The sequence below is a fragment of the Necator americanus genome, chromosome IV, assembly GCF_031761385.1.
Source record: "Necator americanus strain Aroian chromosome IV, whole genome shotgun sequence".
NCBI lineage: Eukaryota > Metazoa > Nematoda > Chromadorea > Rhabditida > Ancylostomatidae > Necator > Necator americanus.
Genome location: NC_087374.1, coordinates 12,532,335 through 12,548,360, shown reverse-complemented (window position 1 = coordinate 12,548,360; position 16,026 = coordinate 12,532,335). Strand labels below are relative to the sequence as shown.

The 16,026-nt window shown below is 41.6% G+C and overlaps 2 protein-coding genes across 4 annotated transcripts in view; one reads left to right on the top strand and one right to left on the bottom strand.

Annotated features, from left to right (window-relative positions):
• Positions 1 to 16,026, bottom strand: part of RB195_001066 (uncharacterized protein) — a gene marked incomplete at both ends in the record, with an annotated part of 35,600 nt that overhangs the window by 302 nt on the left and 19,272 nt on the right. Inside the window, 15 exons of one of the 3 annotated variants that reach the window (XM_064197671.1) lie at positions 441 to 548; positions 829 to 900; positions 995 to 1,121; positions 1,187 to 1,372; positions 1,434 to 1,522; positions 1,577 to 1,644; positions 4,768 to 4,888; positions 4,948 to 5,087; positions 5,151 to 5,222; positions 5,281 to 5,371; positions 6,034 to 6,114; positions 7,613 to 7,796; positions 7,937 to 8,023; positions 13,043 to 13,060; positions 15,079 to 15,145. In XM_064197671.1, the coding sequence (XP_064053551.1) occupies positions 441 to 548; positions 829 to 900; positions 995 to 1,121; positions 1,187 to 1,372; positions 1,434 to 1,522; positions 1,577 to 1,644; positions 4,768 to 4,888; positions 4,948 to 5,087; positions 5,151 to 5,222; positions 5,281 to 5,371; positions 6,034 to 6,114; positions 7,613 to 7,796; positions 7,937 to 8,023; positions 13,043 to 13,060; positions 15,079 to 15,145 (1,511 nt within the window). Of the gene's footprint in view, positions 1 to 440; positions 549 to 828; positions 901 to 994; positions 1,122 to 1,186; positions 1,373 to 1,433; positions 1,523 to 1,576; positions 1,645 to 4,767; positions 4,889 to 4,947; positions 5,088 to 5,150; positions 5,223 to 5,280; positions 5,372 to 6,033; positions 6,115 to 7,612; positions 7,797 to 7,936; positions 8,024 to 13,042; positions 13,061 to 15,074; positions 15,146 to 16,026 lie in introns of those variants that run through there. The other 2 variants (XM_064197670.1, XM_064197669.1) reach the window with 2 other exon arrangements.
• On the top strand, positions 10,726 to 11,070 carry RB195_001067 (uncharacterized protein; the record flags this gene model as incomplete). Its single annotated transcript, XM_064197672.1, has 1 exon — positions 10,726 to 11,070. The coding sequence occupies one exon, from the start codon at positions 10,726 to 10,728 to the stop codon at positions 11,068 to 11,070; it is 345 nt and encodes a 114-aa protein (XP_064053552.1).

The following is a 16,026-nucleotide window of genomic DNA, read 5'->3' as shown; positions in this document are numbered from 1 at the left end:
TAGTGCGTAGAACCTTCACCATGACGCTGAATGTCTTCAAGCGAATTGAAGCGCAATACTACAACAATGCTTTTTTGCGTACTCTTCTGCCCATCAGCGCTCGTAAAACACACTGTAGTCGGATCAAAACGTAGTGGTTAGAACTCAAGGGGACTCTTTCTAGCACCACCGAAAGCTGTAGTTCGTAATGGTTCCGTCTTGATCCCAATCGCTAATTTCAGCGCACCGCTACGAATGCAGCCACTTAAGCAACTGCAGCGAGCTTCATATCGCTTTGACGCGCCACTTTACGATCGCCGTAGGATAGTGGCGCACCAGGATTACTAGAACACTCAATATACAGAAAATGATTTCTCGTGAGTTTTACTCGTTCAAAACAACACCTTTTGTTACGAAAATAACGATAGAAATAACAACAATACTATAACGTTGTAGGTCACCTTAGCCCTCTGAGCATTTGACGCGTAGGCAATCGGAGCGTACGGAGCAAGTGTTACGAATCGACCGGCTCCTGCTTCAACTGTTAAGGTATTCTTCATCCAAACTACCTAAAGTGGTTCGAACTATGTTTCGGTTCTCCACCGTCCAAGAAATAGTTGGGTAAAAAAGACCTGAAACTCGATGCAGTTGCGTAAGCGGTCGCGCTGAAAGCGGCGCGGTTTAGCTGGCGGTTGCGAGCGACCGAACTGCGAAGGTAAGTGGACCTAGCAAGGGTCCCACATCGAACGAAGCCGCTGTATGCACTGCACCGCTTCGAGCGCGACCCCTTACACAACTGCACCGAATTTCAGGTCGTTTTCACCCGACCATATCAAGAAAACAAAGTACTTTGCCGCGTGAAATGGTCGTTTCAGCAACACCATGCAGCACTTGCCCTTCAAAAACGTTGTAGTCGATTGCCTGAAATGATCAAACTCTGGTTCTGTTAGCAAAATACAAAGATTTTTTTTTGTTGAAGCTGTAATTCATTGCTTCGTGAAGAACAAATGCTTACATGGTGATGTGTTGTTTTCGAAACGACTCGGCTCACATTCGGATTCCAAATTACAACATCAGCATCGGAACCGATCGCAATTCTTCCTTTTTTAGGATAAATGTTGAATATTTTCGCTGCCATTGAGCTACAAATAACATCATACTAGAATTGTCGATTTTTTGCTTTTTTATTCTTCATCTGACCGCCGACCTTGTGATCTGAACAAATCGCATAGGATCGATTTTTCCTCGATGCACTCCTCTCTCCCAAACAACACTCATTCGATCCTCGACACCGTTTACTCCATTTGGAATCTTTGTGAAATCATTCAGACCCATTTGTTTTTGTTTGCATGTAAACGTACAGTTGTCAGTGCCAATGAGATGCAGTTCGCCACTAAACAAATTGCAAATCTGCCGTAGTTTTCAGAAATTCTTAGGAGGTGCAGATCACTTACGCGGCCAACATATCCATCAAGTATTCTGGAGTGGAAGGATCACGACTTAGTGGTGGAGACATCACGTACTTAGCTGCATGCATCCAATTCTAGAAAATATCAAACTTATCGCTCAAAAGTGAAAAGTAGAGTGGACGACCAACCGGATTGTAGTAATGAGATCCATCGAGTGCTAAACCAGCAGCTATAGGCTCACCAAATACAACATGGCCTAGAAGAATATTAACTTGTACGGGAAAACAACACGTGATTTTAAGATAGTCAGGAATTCTGTGAGTTATACACCAACCCCGCCTGGGAGAGCATGTTTTACAGGAAAAAATAGGACGGATGACTGTCGAAGCCACAAGAGTGGTTTCAGATTGCTAAGAAAATAAGTTTTGATAGGGTGAATCCACTTGAATCCATCACTACTTGGGGAAGTTGGCAAAGCCGCTTAATTTTCCGTATTCTTAGAGTTTCATGATGAGTGTAGCGCAGTCGGTAAGAGGTTCGATTGTGACTGCGCGATCGATTGTTCGAAACCGCCCCAGTGCCAACCAAGAATTCATCCCCATAAGTTGACAAATTGGTACCAGTTTTGTCTGGAAGGATGAAAACACTGACTTGATCATCGGCTGGCACCCGCAGGTGATTGTATAGGCCAACACGCGTTTATAAACCTCAATGATTCCGAACTAAAACGAAACCCGTTGCACACCATAAGTGGATTAATACGTCACAGACTGTATTCTTTTTTAAAGTCTCATAGACAATATAGGGTTCGGGGTGTAGACTGCAAGCATAAGGGTGTTCGCGTTCAACTACTCACGCCCCTCCCCTCTCCTACCCCATCTTTGTACAGCGGTGGCTGGCGTTTCAGCGTGTCAGCGCAAAAACGGGGTTTTGAATTCCAGTGGACCCGTGCGGACGGCCGCGCCCGCATGTAATTGAAGGGTGGGACTAAGATAATCGCCATTCCGGCTATTTTGCATTCCAGCTCATGTTAGGTTGCGTAAGCAGCATACCCGAAGAAAGAGAAGAGTTTATTACCGAAGCTCCTATGGAATTCGTCCAAATTTCGAAGAGCTTGAAGAAATGCTAGCACAGGCCCGCAGGAGTTCGGCACCAGCGGCGTCTAGTCTACAAGGCTACATCTACAAAGCTTCGATGATAATGGAGCAGTAGACTAGACTAGTCGACGGCTCCATCATCATCCTCGAAGCCGATATTCACTAATCTTGTCTTTGCCAGGCTATTCGAATTCAATTCAACCGTCCTTAATATTTTGACTTCTCTGATGGAGTGGGCCCCAGACAACTTCGACAAAAGGAGCTATTATTGACACAAAGGAATGAACTGTTGACTATAGCCGATACTACGATCTAGAGGTATTCGATTTCTACGACCAGCACGCAAAAGCGAAAGGGATGCAAACTACTAATCCTGTTGTGGCAGCTTTTTAACAGAATAGGAAAAGAACGAAGGTATTTGTTTGAAGGGAAGTCCATTAATGGTATTAGGGGATTTTCGGACGCTACTAAATTTGAAGTACGTCCAGCTTTATATTTAGACAAGCATAACAAAATATCCCCTTCAATTAACCTCCCACAAGAATTACTCGGCTCATCCAGTACAGCTGGAGAACTTTTTTTCAAGGCTACAAGCATTTTCGAGACATCTGGTCAGTGAGGAAGTTGTCTTCGACCTTGACAAACAGGCAGCAGTCGCTATGCTAAAGAAGGGTTGCACGAATTTTGACCTTCAAACTTTGCGTATGAAGATAGAATTCGTATGGATTTCACGAGCATTCAACACAGAGGCAGACGAAGCCTCTATAGAGATCGATTTAGATGACTGGTGTATAAGATGATGTTTTTGAAAAACTGGAAAGAGTATAGAGAAGTGTACTGTGGACATGTTCGCTAGTACAACTAGTAAAAAATGCGAAAAATTCCTTTCAGAGATGAGAATCATGCGGTGGCTCATAATGCCTTCTCACCACAGGTGCAAAGATGATGGACCGTTTCTCTGCTGTTTCTCGGGTTCCTACTCCTTTTCTCCGTTTTTTTTTTGCTCAGACTCTGTTATATGCGAAAGCAAACAGGAGTAACAGGTATACTAGGGTTTCCAATGTGGACCTCACATTTGTTCTTCCCGTTGTTAAGAGACGGTAATAGTTAGATTCCTCAGATTAAGCAGTTTATTATATAGTAGGGTCAAAACGACATGAAGTGCGTACGCGGCTTTCCTCGAGGCACTTCGGTGGAACGTAACGGCTAGGAATGTGGTGAAACCCTTGCTGGCACCAGCCATCGCTGCAGTTTGCGACGGTCCCACCACGGTTTCAACTGCTGCCTCCACCGCGCCGTTTCGAGCGCGTACGCAATTGCACCGCAACTACACTCGTGATTCATCTCGTTTTGACCCGACTACATTTCCCGCAGATTCTTCGGTTTTAAAAGGAGGCTCCCCTTCACTTACATTTGGAAAAGAATCGCTTGATTTTGATTTCGCATTTGCTTTGATATCTTCCTGACCTCCTCACGAGCTTGACCTTTTCCGCTCGTCCAGTGGAATTTCCGTAGGTTTTTTCATAATATCGTAGAGACAAAACTGAAGTTTTGGATTCCAGTGGACGCATAAGGACGGCCGCGTACTCGTGTGATTCACGGGAAGAGAAAATCGCCATTCCGGCTCTTTCGTCAGCTCAAGTCGTAGGACGTAAAGCGCAGCTCCTTACACCGCACTCTTTCCGAGGAGGTGCTGCGACAACCTCAGTGCGAAGAAAAATCTACCCCGCGAACATCATGCGGTCGGCCGGTGGGCTCATATTTTCCTGCATTTCTGGTAAACATAGTCTTAACCACATCTTTTCGTGGAGAGGTACCAACATCGTCAGCTTTGTAGGTTCGTATGCTGCCTTTTAGTCTCGCAGGATATGGAACAGTAACGAATGAATGGATTTCCTGTGAGTTCGTGGTGTAGATCAAGAGAGTTGTGTAGAGTGCCCAAAATCCACACACTTCGCCGATGATATAGCAACTACGTCAGGGAATAATACCAACGTGTCCACTGAGTCAGGTAGGTCAATCATTTCCCCTCCACTCAACTGTTGTTTTTTTTTGCTGCTGAAATGAGAACATTTCTGGGGGGTTCATCTCCGCTGTTTTTTTAAGGATACGGCTGCTGTTGGCAAAGTGATCGCCATCTTCAACCTTTGGTTGTAATACGTGCGCGTTGTGATCTCAAAAAAGCAGTGAGGACTGAAGAACTTTATTACATCCGGAAATTACCAGCTAAACACTTTGCAAAGCAATTCTCAAGTTAGCATTCATCTTTTTAAATCTCCTACCTTTTTGCCTGTGCTCTGCTATTGCTTTAGCAGCTCCTTTACTCATCACATGCACCACATAAAGAGGACAGTTGGCCTGTGTTGCCATCACACATGCTCGATAAGTTGCTTCCGCTTCCAGCTGCAAAATCCGGGGAATAAATTGAGGTATCGGAAATACCCATAAAATCTCGATCGAACCTCTTCAGGACGACTTTGCGTATGACCTTCTGGTCCAGTTATTCCCTTTTCGAGTAGAGCTTTACATCGTTCCTGAATTACTGAACCATTTTCAGCGTGAACTCGTGCAACAGCACCTATTCGAGCGCATGTGAGCATTCCTGAAATGAGTACAGCTCTGACCGCAAAGAAATTGGAATTTATGATGGTGCTACGATTCCTACCCTGATAGAATTCCTCGTCTCGAACCATAAACATTCCAGAGTAGGCGAGGAAAAATTTGAAAGAATTAACGCCTGAAATTTGCGAGTCCTCTCTGAAGTTAAAGCTGTTTGAGAATACAGTAGAAGATACCGAATTCCGGCTTAACGACTTCCTCCATTTCTTTCTCGATTTCAGGACTCCAGGATGTGATGGCCATGGACAATCCATAATCACAGCACACCTATGAAAAGAAGCTCGTAATCACACTTGCTCAAATTTCTTTGGAATACAGAAGAAACCAGTAAAGTAATGAAGAAATTTCACAGTATTGAAAGCAAAATACGTATGTCGAGGTCTTTTAAAGTGCTACATAACATTTAATCAAGAGTTGGAGTAATAGAGTTCCATCTATGCCTCCAAATAATGAAATTCACTAATGTTTAACCAATCACGCTGTTTTGCTCATTATCTAAGTTAACTATTAAGTGAAATAGTGAAATAATGAATAAGAAGCTTGTGATTCTTCTTAACTAAATACTTTCTCAGAAAATAGTGGAATGATGCATAAGAACCAAAATGAAAACAAGAAATAATACTAGAAAAAAGTAAGTCGGAATCCAGTGTAAACAAACAAATGACTTGTGGGATTTTTGGGATCTTCATCCTCTTTTTAATTTCGTTTATGATAAAAACGTTCTGTTGCCCCGTTATTACTTTCTCTGATGCACGGACACTGAATGGAGCATTACAAAGCGTGTTAGATCTACAAAATGATATCTCAATTTTTTTTGTTACTGTTCATTTGGAAAATTACGGGAGAGATTCGCTAGTAGTTCCCATTATTTCACATCTTTTTTTACGTAAAGACAAACAAAAAGCCGTCAAATGTTTTTGTGTGCTCACCTTCGGATCGGCCCATTCTCGCCACTGCTTGTATGCTGCCAAAGGAGGCATGGTTTTCGATGGAATTACGAAGTCGATCACCTAAGAGCGGACAAGAATTGATTTTGAAACAAAACGAAGGAAATAGGAAATTAGGAAAGAGGAAGGGAAAATAGGAAGGAATTACTACAGAAAACATAAATGAATATAAAGTGAAAAAATAAAGTAAAAATAGAATGTAAAGTTCTCATTAATTACTCCCAACAAGAAAAGGTGCTACAGTTCCTTTACTAACTGGACGAGGTTCCTTCTGAGATGGGTACAGCTCTTGAGACATTAATACTATGTAACAATAAATGTAATACAGTAATTAGTACTATGCGAAAATAATCAATAAATAATAATAATATAAAAGTAGATGTAAAAAGCATAGTTTGATGTTTGCCCTCAACTAGGGAATTGGAATCTTCAGAGCGCTGGCTCTGTTTACATATTGAGTACAAAGGCTGCTCCCAAGTTATGGATAAATTATGTTAAGGGCATCACCCGATGAATCTGAGGTGGTAGGGATTTCAGGTGGATTATTCGTATACGGAATCGTAGATTATGAAGGGAAGGGTGACTCCGTCCATTTCTCCCTAATTGCCGTAAGAACGGCCCGGAAGATACGGTTTCGGGCGTTCTAGCGCACTACTTTCTACAGGGAGTTCGACTGGAGCGCGCCAGGCCTGTGCGGCGCCGCATCTTCTGGGCCATTTTTTACCGCAATTAGGAAGAAATGGACGGAATCACCCCCCTCTCCATAGTCTCCCATCCCGTATACGAATACCCCACCTGAAATCTGCACCACCTCAGATTCGTGGGGTGATCTGAAATTCTACAACCAGGTGACCGCGACGCGCTTGCCGGAACACAAGTACTCTCTCTGCACAGCGAACGCTTCCTTTTACCTATGCAATAACCCAATCAAACATTTCTCGCGGTCACTCGGTTGAAGAATTCCGGGGGTGTTGAAGTGGATTTCTTTTTTTTTTTTTTTTTGAGAAACTGGATTTTCTTTGCTGTCTGTGAGTTTGCTCTCCAGTCTCAATCTTTTCAAGAAATGAGTCCTGCAGTCTCCCTTGCATTGCCGAATTACAGTCTACTCACTTCGTAATAAGAAATTGTACGAAAAGGATCGTAAAAGAGGAACTGAGCAGCTTAGAAGAACATGTTTGACGGAAATTCTAATACACTTCAGGAATTTCCTCGAAAAAATCACCGTTCATTTCTATAGACTCGAATGGGTGGTCTTAGCTCATGTAGTACATAGGAGCCATTTTTTTTTCAAAGTTGTGTTATCCGAGATTGAATGAACGTAAAGAGATTTGCATCCTTGTTGTGGTGAATATTACGTGCTCTTTTATTTTTGCATTCCCGGACCTGCTTCGAAAGTTTATAGAACACAGTTATGGGGACGTCCGAAGTGAACTTCTAATCGGAAAATCTACTTTTCAATTCGTAAAATTAATGCAGTATATTTCAATGATTAGAAATGGTAGTAATAATAAATTACCATGGTAATTAAGTAATAATAATAACAAGAAGCTTGATACCGAACCATGGTAGTTCCACCGGCCACCGCAGCTCTAGTACCGGTGTAGAAGTCGTCAGCAGCCACTTCACCCATGAACGGCATCTGTAGATGAGTGTGAGGATCGATTCCTCCTGGGATCACTAATCTATCCGTAGCGTCAATAATTTGGATGTTTACATCACCAGTAGCTATGGGTGATCCGACTCCTCTGCAATTGAAAGAAAAAAATCTTATAGAATAATGGAAAATGAAATAGTCTGAAGTTGCCTGAATGACTCAGAGTTTGAAAATACATATGAGTTTTTAAATAAGTATAGATTGTGAAAATGGATATTTTAAGGAGCTTACGCAATCTTTCCATCCGTAATAAGGACATCCGCCTTGAACATCGCATCTTCGTTCACCACAGTACCATTTTTGATCAGTATGGACATTCTTGAAGTAGAAATCATGTACGGAACATCGAAAACAGCGGATCACACTCAAAGATGTCACGCAACGATTCGATTAGATTCATTAGCTATTTTAAAGTTGAAAGAATCGATTGAAGAGAGATCACACAGCAACCGTGGCTTCCCAGTGGTCTGCTCCCGAACGAGTATCTCTGGCCATCATAAATCAGCCGCTCCGAGAACATTTGCAGTTGCAGCTTACGTGTGGTTCTCACACTGCCAAAACATGTGAATAACAAGTGGTTAAGAGTTGTTTGTGATTGTTTTTGAGGTTCCGGAAAAGATTGTGAAACGCAACAAATGTCTCATCCAAAGTTTTAGGTTTGTTTCTACCTCTCTGTTGCAAATGACAGTAATTATGGAGGCCAGGAAGGTCTCTTTAGACTTCTATTTCCACCCTCTAGGACACAGAGTTTAACTTCTTCAAAGTTTTCACTCAGATCAAAAGATATTTCCTCTGTTTCTTTTGAAACTAACTGAAGTAAGCCTTTGTTGAAAATTACAGCATAGTGAAAAGAGAACATGCAAAAATTCTTACAAGCATATTCCTGCTATACTCCAGCTCAGAAATGTGCATACACTAATATAAAAGTTGAATGCATGTGTTGTGTAAAAAAATGGTATATACATGTGGGCGTAGGTTTGTATGTATGGGTGTAGTGCAACGATTTGTAGATTCTGGAATCCAGCTGTCATTTGGAAAGTTAATTCTTCGTCCTCTATATAAAAATAAGGCATCACGAGGCAGTTTTATAAGCCACCAAAGTTCGACTAACCACAGTCTTTCACATATTATTATATTTTGTGCTTTTTCACTAAAAATTTCCACTGAAAACTCAGTGAAGTCAGAGCTCAGCACTTGCGCGAATGGTAGAGCACACACCAAGCAGCGCTGGATAACGTCTCAATTTTCTGAAGAAATGCCCGACTACGCATGAAACTCCTTTTCTTGAATTTAATTAAATTATTAGATTGAATTTTTCAACAAGTTGTCTTATTTTTGATCTAATAAACATTGTTGTTGGCTGTTTTTTTTAATATGTGCGATGTCATAATTGGAAGAGTGAGTCGCATTCTTCGACGACATCTACAAGGTATACTCGTTATTTCTTTACTTGGACAATTAAACGGATTTTTTCCACCAATATTTACTTTTCCACCCGATTTTTATGCCTATTTCCCAGAAAATTCCTTTTAATACAACTGTGGCTGTAGTTTCTGAAAACTTTAATGGGAAAATATTCTCACATTTTATCAACTGTATATGTATTTGAAATTTTGTACACCAAAGATTCCCTCAATGTCACTTAGTCTTAAAATTTCGACCTTCGCTGGCTTTGTGCACTCGATAAGAGGTGCTTCATATTGAAGAAAGGGCACTTCCGGCAAAAATCGGAAGCGTGGCTCCACGTGAATGGAACAATTAATTTTTTAACGCAGACGACGAGATTCAAAGAAAATATGCTGGTTTTTACATTGCTGGGCCGTCTTCTTAAGGTCTTTAGGTGGAATCTCTTGGAACTTTGTGTGTAGAGAGTTGAAGCCACAAAAATTGAGCGATGTTTGCTCATTGTCGCTTAGAACACGGAAAAAAAAAATCGCTCAATTATTACGAATTCAACTTTTTGCACCTACGTTTTAATGATATTTTATTTTGATTGCTCTGATTTCGTTACTAACAGTTCGTAGTGAGCTAATCCCGTAATGTTTCTCTTTTTTCTGCAGTTCAATTGAATTAATTTTTGAGTTGTCAGCTGATTTTCACGTGATAAGGGCACCGTAGCTTGATTGTATTCTAAGGAATGTAAGAAGAACTATTTCATTTGAATCTGATGATAAGTGAAAATGATCTTTGCGTTTCCATCTGTTCGACTTTGCAACCGCAAAAAACAAACTCACCATAAGCTAAGCACTCTAAACTGGCCGTAAAATATATTGGACATCCATCACCCAAAATTCCTTACATTCTTTTCACAAAACAATTTAGTTCTACCTAAAGTCTCAGTATTGAGTAGATCTCAAGAGTTGAGGGTGTCCGCCATGAAACTTATAAGCTAAAGGATAAAGTGCACAGCGTTCAATCCCTATGAGAATGCTCCCACGCGTTCAACTTTATCTGAGAACCTTCTGAGGTTTATGAACGCGCGTGTACTTTGACTTGCGAGGGCGGGCCGATGTGTCAGGTCAGCGTTTTTATCCTCCCAGGCAAGTCTAACACCAATCTGTTGACCACAGAATGATGAAAGGTTTGGTTGGGATTAGGGTGGTTCCAAACAAATGATCGATCATGCAGTCACAGCTGAACCTTTTACCAAATGCACAACACCCGCATTTTTTATACATTATTTGCTTTAAATCGAGTGTAATTAATCCAATGTGAGCTGAATTCCATTTCGTAGTGTCATTTATTAAGTTGGCTTTTTATAATTTTATAAGTGATTGTAAGTTACAACACACCTCTTTTCTTAGGGATCCAGTTACAAACTAGGTCTCTATACCAAGATTCAAGGAAAGTCGAACTTTTGCACTTTTGGAAACTAGGTGGTTCTAGAAACTTCCTATCCAAAGGTATATAAGAACGCCTTGTCTCTGTAGTATTACCGTAGTGACACAAATGGATCGAATCGAGTGATCTTCTTCACGAGTGGAAGTGGCGTAAGGCACTTCAGGGGGAGCATCATCGAAATGTTATGCGAGGGGACCACTACCCATCAACTCCCTTCAACAACGGGTTCTATGGCTTCGGCGAGGGATGCTTCCGTTTCGACGACTTGCCATACATGGGAATTCGTGCAAGACTCGTGGGGAAGAGGACCTGCTGCCCTCAACCAAACGGTCAACGTCAATGTCCACACGTCGCAGCTCCGCGCGTTGGCCGCTGCAATCCGAAAAAAGCGACCAAGACGTTCACCTTTCAATGAGACAATAAATCGCTGCATGCTGCTCGCTGCCAAATTGAGGCTCGGGGTTGGGAAACGTTGCCCCATCCTCTTCCCCAAATTCCCACTACCACTTGTTTTGGGCACTTAGGCGCCCCCGATGCAGAAACTGTCCAATTCTCGCAGTGACCTCAAATCCCTCAATCTCAAATGTCGAGTTGTTCTTCCGCTGCTGAGCCTGAGCCCCTCAGCTTCTGGTCCCAGGGAACTGCAATTCTCTCAGAAAGATGGAAAACTGAGATAGACATGGTGAATACAGCGACAGATGATCATCAATGTGTAGTAAGAAACTATGGAATTGTAAAGGGTATGCGTGCGTAAAAAATAAGTCGGAAACCTAACATATAAAACAGAAATTCAAACTTTTTTTGAGCGCAGGCCATAAAAAATTGTGTGAAGTCGATAACTCATTATATTTCGTCTTCTTTTACCTGTTCATTTCGGAGAAGTTTAGGTCCGATTGTAAAATGCTCATAGAACAATGTTGGTGGGAGATTGGGATTATAGAAAGACAGGACCACTTAAGGTAAGAAGATATCTAGTTCGAATTCTCGAACATAGAACTCTTCAACATCCCGAGTAATTAAAGGTAGCTAGCTTATCACGATTTTGACGTGATGCGGAACCCCCAGCGAAAGAGTGCAGTTCGAATAGGAGATTGCAGAATATTCCCTTATCGTCATTTAAAAAAACAGCGTGAATGACAGCATTCTACCCCACTCAATCAGTAGCAATGCGCCACGTTCATGTGCGAGCTGTCAAAGATCAATGATGCGTCCTCATCAGCCTGTACAGGTAAAACTAATGAATAACTTGTTGAGGAGTGGTACAAAGGTGCGCCTTTTAACGAAACTCGTAGAAACTAGAGCCGTTCCAACTCCATTATTACGATTATTAAGGAAAGCAAGCGGAACTACGCTGGTTTTCGCAATCTAGTATCTGAACTCTTCTGCTTTCTCTGTGGGTTCCGCACCACGTCAAAATCGTGATACGCTGCCATTAATCTGACATGGTGAGCGACTACGCGGGAAAAGCTAGAGATGGGTTTGTAGATTGCGAGATCCGGGGTGGTTCTGGTCATTTCCCCATAATCATAGAAGTAAAAAATGGCGTGGGAACCGCGTGAATTCCAACGAGGCACGTTAGAACGCTCCTCTATGTATGTACACGTTCCGATTGCCTCAGCAACCTATTCATTGGTTTCACGTGTCGTCTTCCACGCCGTTTTTTTACGACGATTAGAGAGAGATAAGCGGAACCATCCCGGATCTCGCAATCTTCAACCCTATCTCTAACTTTTACTGGATTTCGGATTGTGGATTCCCCCAACTTGTCAGATTCGTGGTATGTTGCCTCTGAGTGCGAGTGCCATTCCTAGAGTCATGGGTTCGACATGTCCCAGTAACGAACGGTCTCTATTGTTTCTGAACAATGAGGAATAAATTATTCTGGTTGTAGCATCAAAAAAATTTAAAATTTTTTCCCTTGATCACTGAAATAGAAAAATAAATAGATTAACTGAAATAGTACATATGGTATGGTACACAACCTAGTAACAACTGAGCCATTCATACGAGTAAGTTTCTAAATAGCCATCAGATGTTTAGCTTCTGCAGAAATCGTTGAAAATCCGGTCATGCTACCCGTAATTTAAAAAAAAAAGACGAAAGGAAACATCAGCGATAACAAGAAATCCATGTGAAGAGAAATTGCTAAAAACTAGGGAAGAGGAACTACCAGCAATTTTTTTAACTTTCGATGCTCCTATTCTCTCGAAACCATTTGTTTCAATGCAGATAAAAGCCTTCTCATGTTTTGCGGCATGAACCTCAATCCTCTCCACATATTTCAACAATTCGTAGCTGGTTACTGCGACAGAAACAGTTAAATTTTTAGAACACAACTGGATCTGCATAAATCCTCATTAGCAACTGATGTCGTAAGTCCAGCTGTCCACCTTGAAACAACTGTTGTGACCGATAGAATCCATTCGACAATTGTCTATGGACCAACGATTCCGCAACAGCAGACGGCTTTGTCGAGAAATGAATGAAGGAACTGACCCCGATCTCCGCTCTACACTTGACGGTTACCAATCGGTTTGTAGTGGATAGAATCAGTGCACCACCCTCAAACATCTTATTGTGCTACATTTATTTACTATGGATTTCCGCTATCAAAAATGATAGCGGCACAATTCCTTCGATTCATTCTTTGTTAATTATTATAGTTAATTTTTCTTCATGCATTACAAACACAGTTAAATAAAGAATACTACTTATGCTATTTTTCGTGAAATTGTGACTGAACACGTGACATTATGCTATATAATAAGAGCTTATTTCGTAACGTGTGTGGGAAATTCATTGAAATTCCAGAAAGAATGAGACGGTTGCCAAGTCGTCGAATTAGTGCGTCGGCGTTAGAAAACGATAAAATAGGGTGGGACGGATCCCACGGCGTCGAATTCGTGTGCGGGTGCTGGAAAGCGACGGAGTGGGGTGAGAAACGTCCAACGGCTTCGACACCAAAATGCACCGAGAGATTCCACGCCGGGAGCTTGCGCGACGACGTCAGAAATTAGAATCAGCTGGATTATTGTGCATAACCACTGCTAAATAACTCGAAGCGGTTTTGTTCCAAAATAAATGAAACATTGTGAACCGTGTCATGGGCGTGACATCCAAATGTAGCATCCAAATGTACGCTTCCGTATGCCGATGGTTACCCTCACCATGTCTGGCGGATCCTTTCTTCAAAGACTGAACACATGGATGTAGACGGCTGCTTATGTAGTAGTTAGCAGTTTAGTGATCTGCAAGCTCATCCTTATCTGGATGGTGGTGGTGTTCATGTCAATTTAAGCTTGCATTCTACGTTAACTGAATTTCTGAAGTGCGGCTTTAGCAGAACGTTCAGACTGGTAAGCAATAAATCATTGCATGCACAACACCCTCCATACATAGCATGCAGGTATAATAGCACTTTTTCAGAATGTTGGATATTAAAATTGCTGATCACTAACAGCACTACCGTAACCCACTAAGGATGAGTTGACAGCGTTCCCTACGAGGTTACAGTGTGCTCGAAAACGTTATGCGTACTAATATGAGACTATAAAAGTTGAACGAGTTCTTATTAGGATGTTTCATTGTCCTTTCAAGAATTTTCCCCGTAAGAAAGTAAACCTCTCTTGCCAGCGCCTTCCACGTAGTTTTTAGCGCCATAGCTGCAACATCTAAGTTTTCTTCCCATGACTTAATCATTCCAGTACGTCAAGCAACAGAGTAGAGTAAAACTCCTCTACATAATTACGACCGAAACGGCGATACCCTTAGCAATTTCAACGGAACATGGGAAAGAGTTTCCAGAAAAACAAACCATGGTAACTGAGAATGCAATGGTAACTATGTAAATATGCATGAAATGTTGCGAGACTTATTCCAATTTAACATTTCCTTCTCGATAAATACCTCTCTACCAAATTAATAAAAGAACAGAATCACCTAATTCTTTCGTGTTCCTTTAGAAGATTATTCGATACGAGGTTCGGAGAAAAAAATGAATACATCCAACCAATCCCAAATGTGAAAACGAAGGAAACTTTTATCCCACTTAGAAAACTGAACAAAATTAAAATTAAAAGGAATGAGATTCGAAGCGGAACTGACTATATGATTATGAGAAGAATGGACTGGAGCAAACATACAAAGGATGTGAAAAAAATAAGCTCGCAGCTACAACTGAGTTTCAACTCATCAGTTTTTATTATTTTAAATCCACTATGGGTAAGTCGAAAAAGTTGATAAAACTATTAAGCGACCGGAGAAATCCGTAGGAAATGCTTCAGAAATATGTTATGCAAAAATGGTCACACAATAATGACAAGCGTGAAAAAAGTATAACTTAAGAAAACTTAAGACTTGCGGAAAAGAAACACCTCTCGGGTCAATGATTATAGATGGGACTTCTTATAGACTAGGGAGGGGCAATGTTTGAAAGGCGGCAATTGCCTATTACACTAGAGAGTATTCGGTCCAGGGCACATAGCAGTAGACTGCTACGGTGAGTTTGGTAGGCGGATGATTCTGTTCATTACCAAAATCCTGTAGATCGCCCACCAGGAGGATTTCTAACGCGAGTTGTTGCAGGTCGATTGTCGGTACCTGAAAAAAAAGACATTTTTCACACTATATGGAGCTCATGGAGAAAAACTAAAGGTGACTATTTTTTTTACACACAAGAAGATCTTCAAAAAGTACAATGACTTCAAAAATTAACACCGAAGCAAACGCTTAACGTAGACTTTTTGCTGTCATTGATCACTCGTTCAGAGTTTCTTCTTATGTCGGTTTGGGGTCAAAGTTCACATTGTGCATATACTGCGCCATATGCCATATTAATAACCGAGATAAGAAAAGTGGGAAATGTGGGATTTCAATTCAAACAGTTGACGTCGATCCAATCTGCAACGCCTCGGTGTCAGCCTAGTCTGAAACTCAGTCCGTGTCAAACTACAGAAGAAAATGTAGCATGTCTTCTTGTCTGCATTTCTCGCACGACTGTTTTGACTATTTCCACAAGCAGGTGGCAGTGCGCTCAAGGTTAGCTGCTCCGTAAATCGCTTGTTAAAGGCATCACTCCACGAATCTGAGGTGGTACGGATTTCAGGTGGAGTATTCTTATACGGGATTGTAGACTACGGATAGAAGGATGATTCCGTCCATTTCTTCCTAATTACAGTAAAAAACGGCCCGGAAGATACGGCTTCGGGCGTTCTGGCGCACTATTTCTACAAGGAGTTCGACTGGAGCGCGCCAGCCTTGTGCACGCGCCGCATCTTCCGGGCCGTTTTTAACGGCAATTAGGAAGAAATGGACAGAATCACTTCCCTCTCCATAGTCTCCCATCCCGTATACGAATACTCCACCTGAAATCTGTACCACCTCAGATTCGTGGGGTGATGCCTTTAAACTAGAGTTAACTTAAAGTAAGAAATCAAGGAAATAAATTATATGCAAGTGGATGCACCCCTCTAGACTTCTAT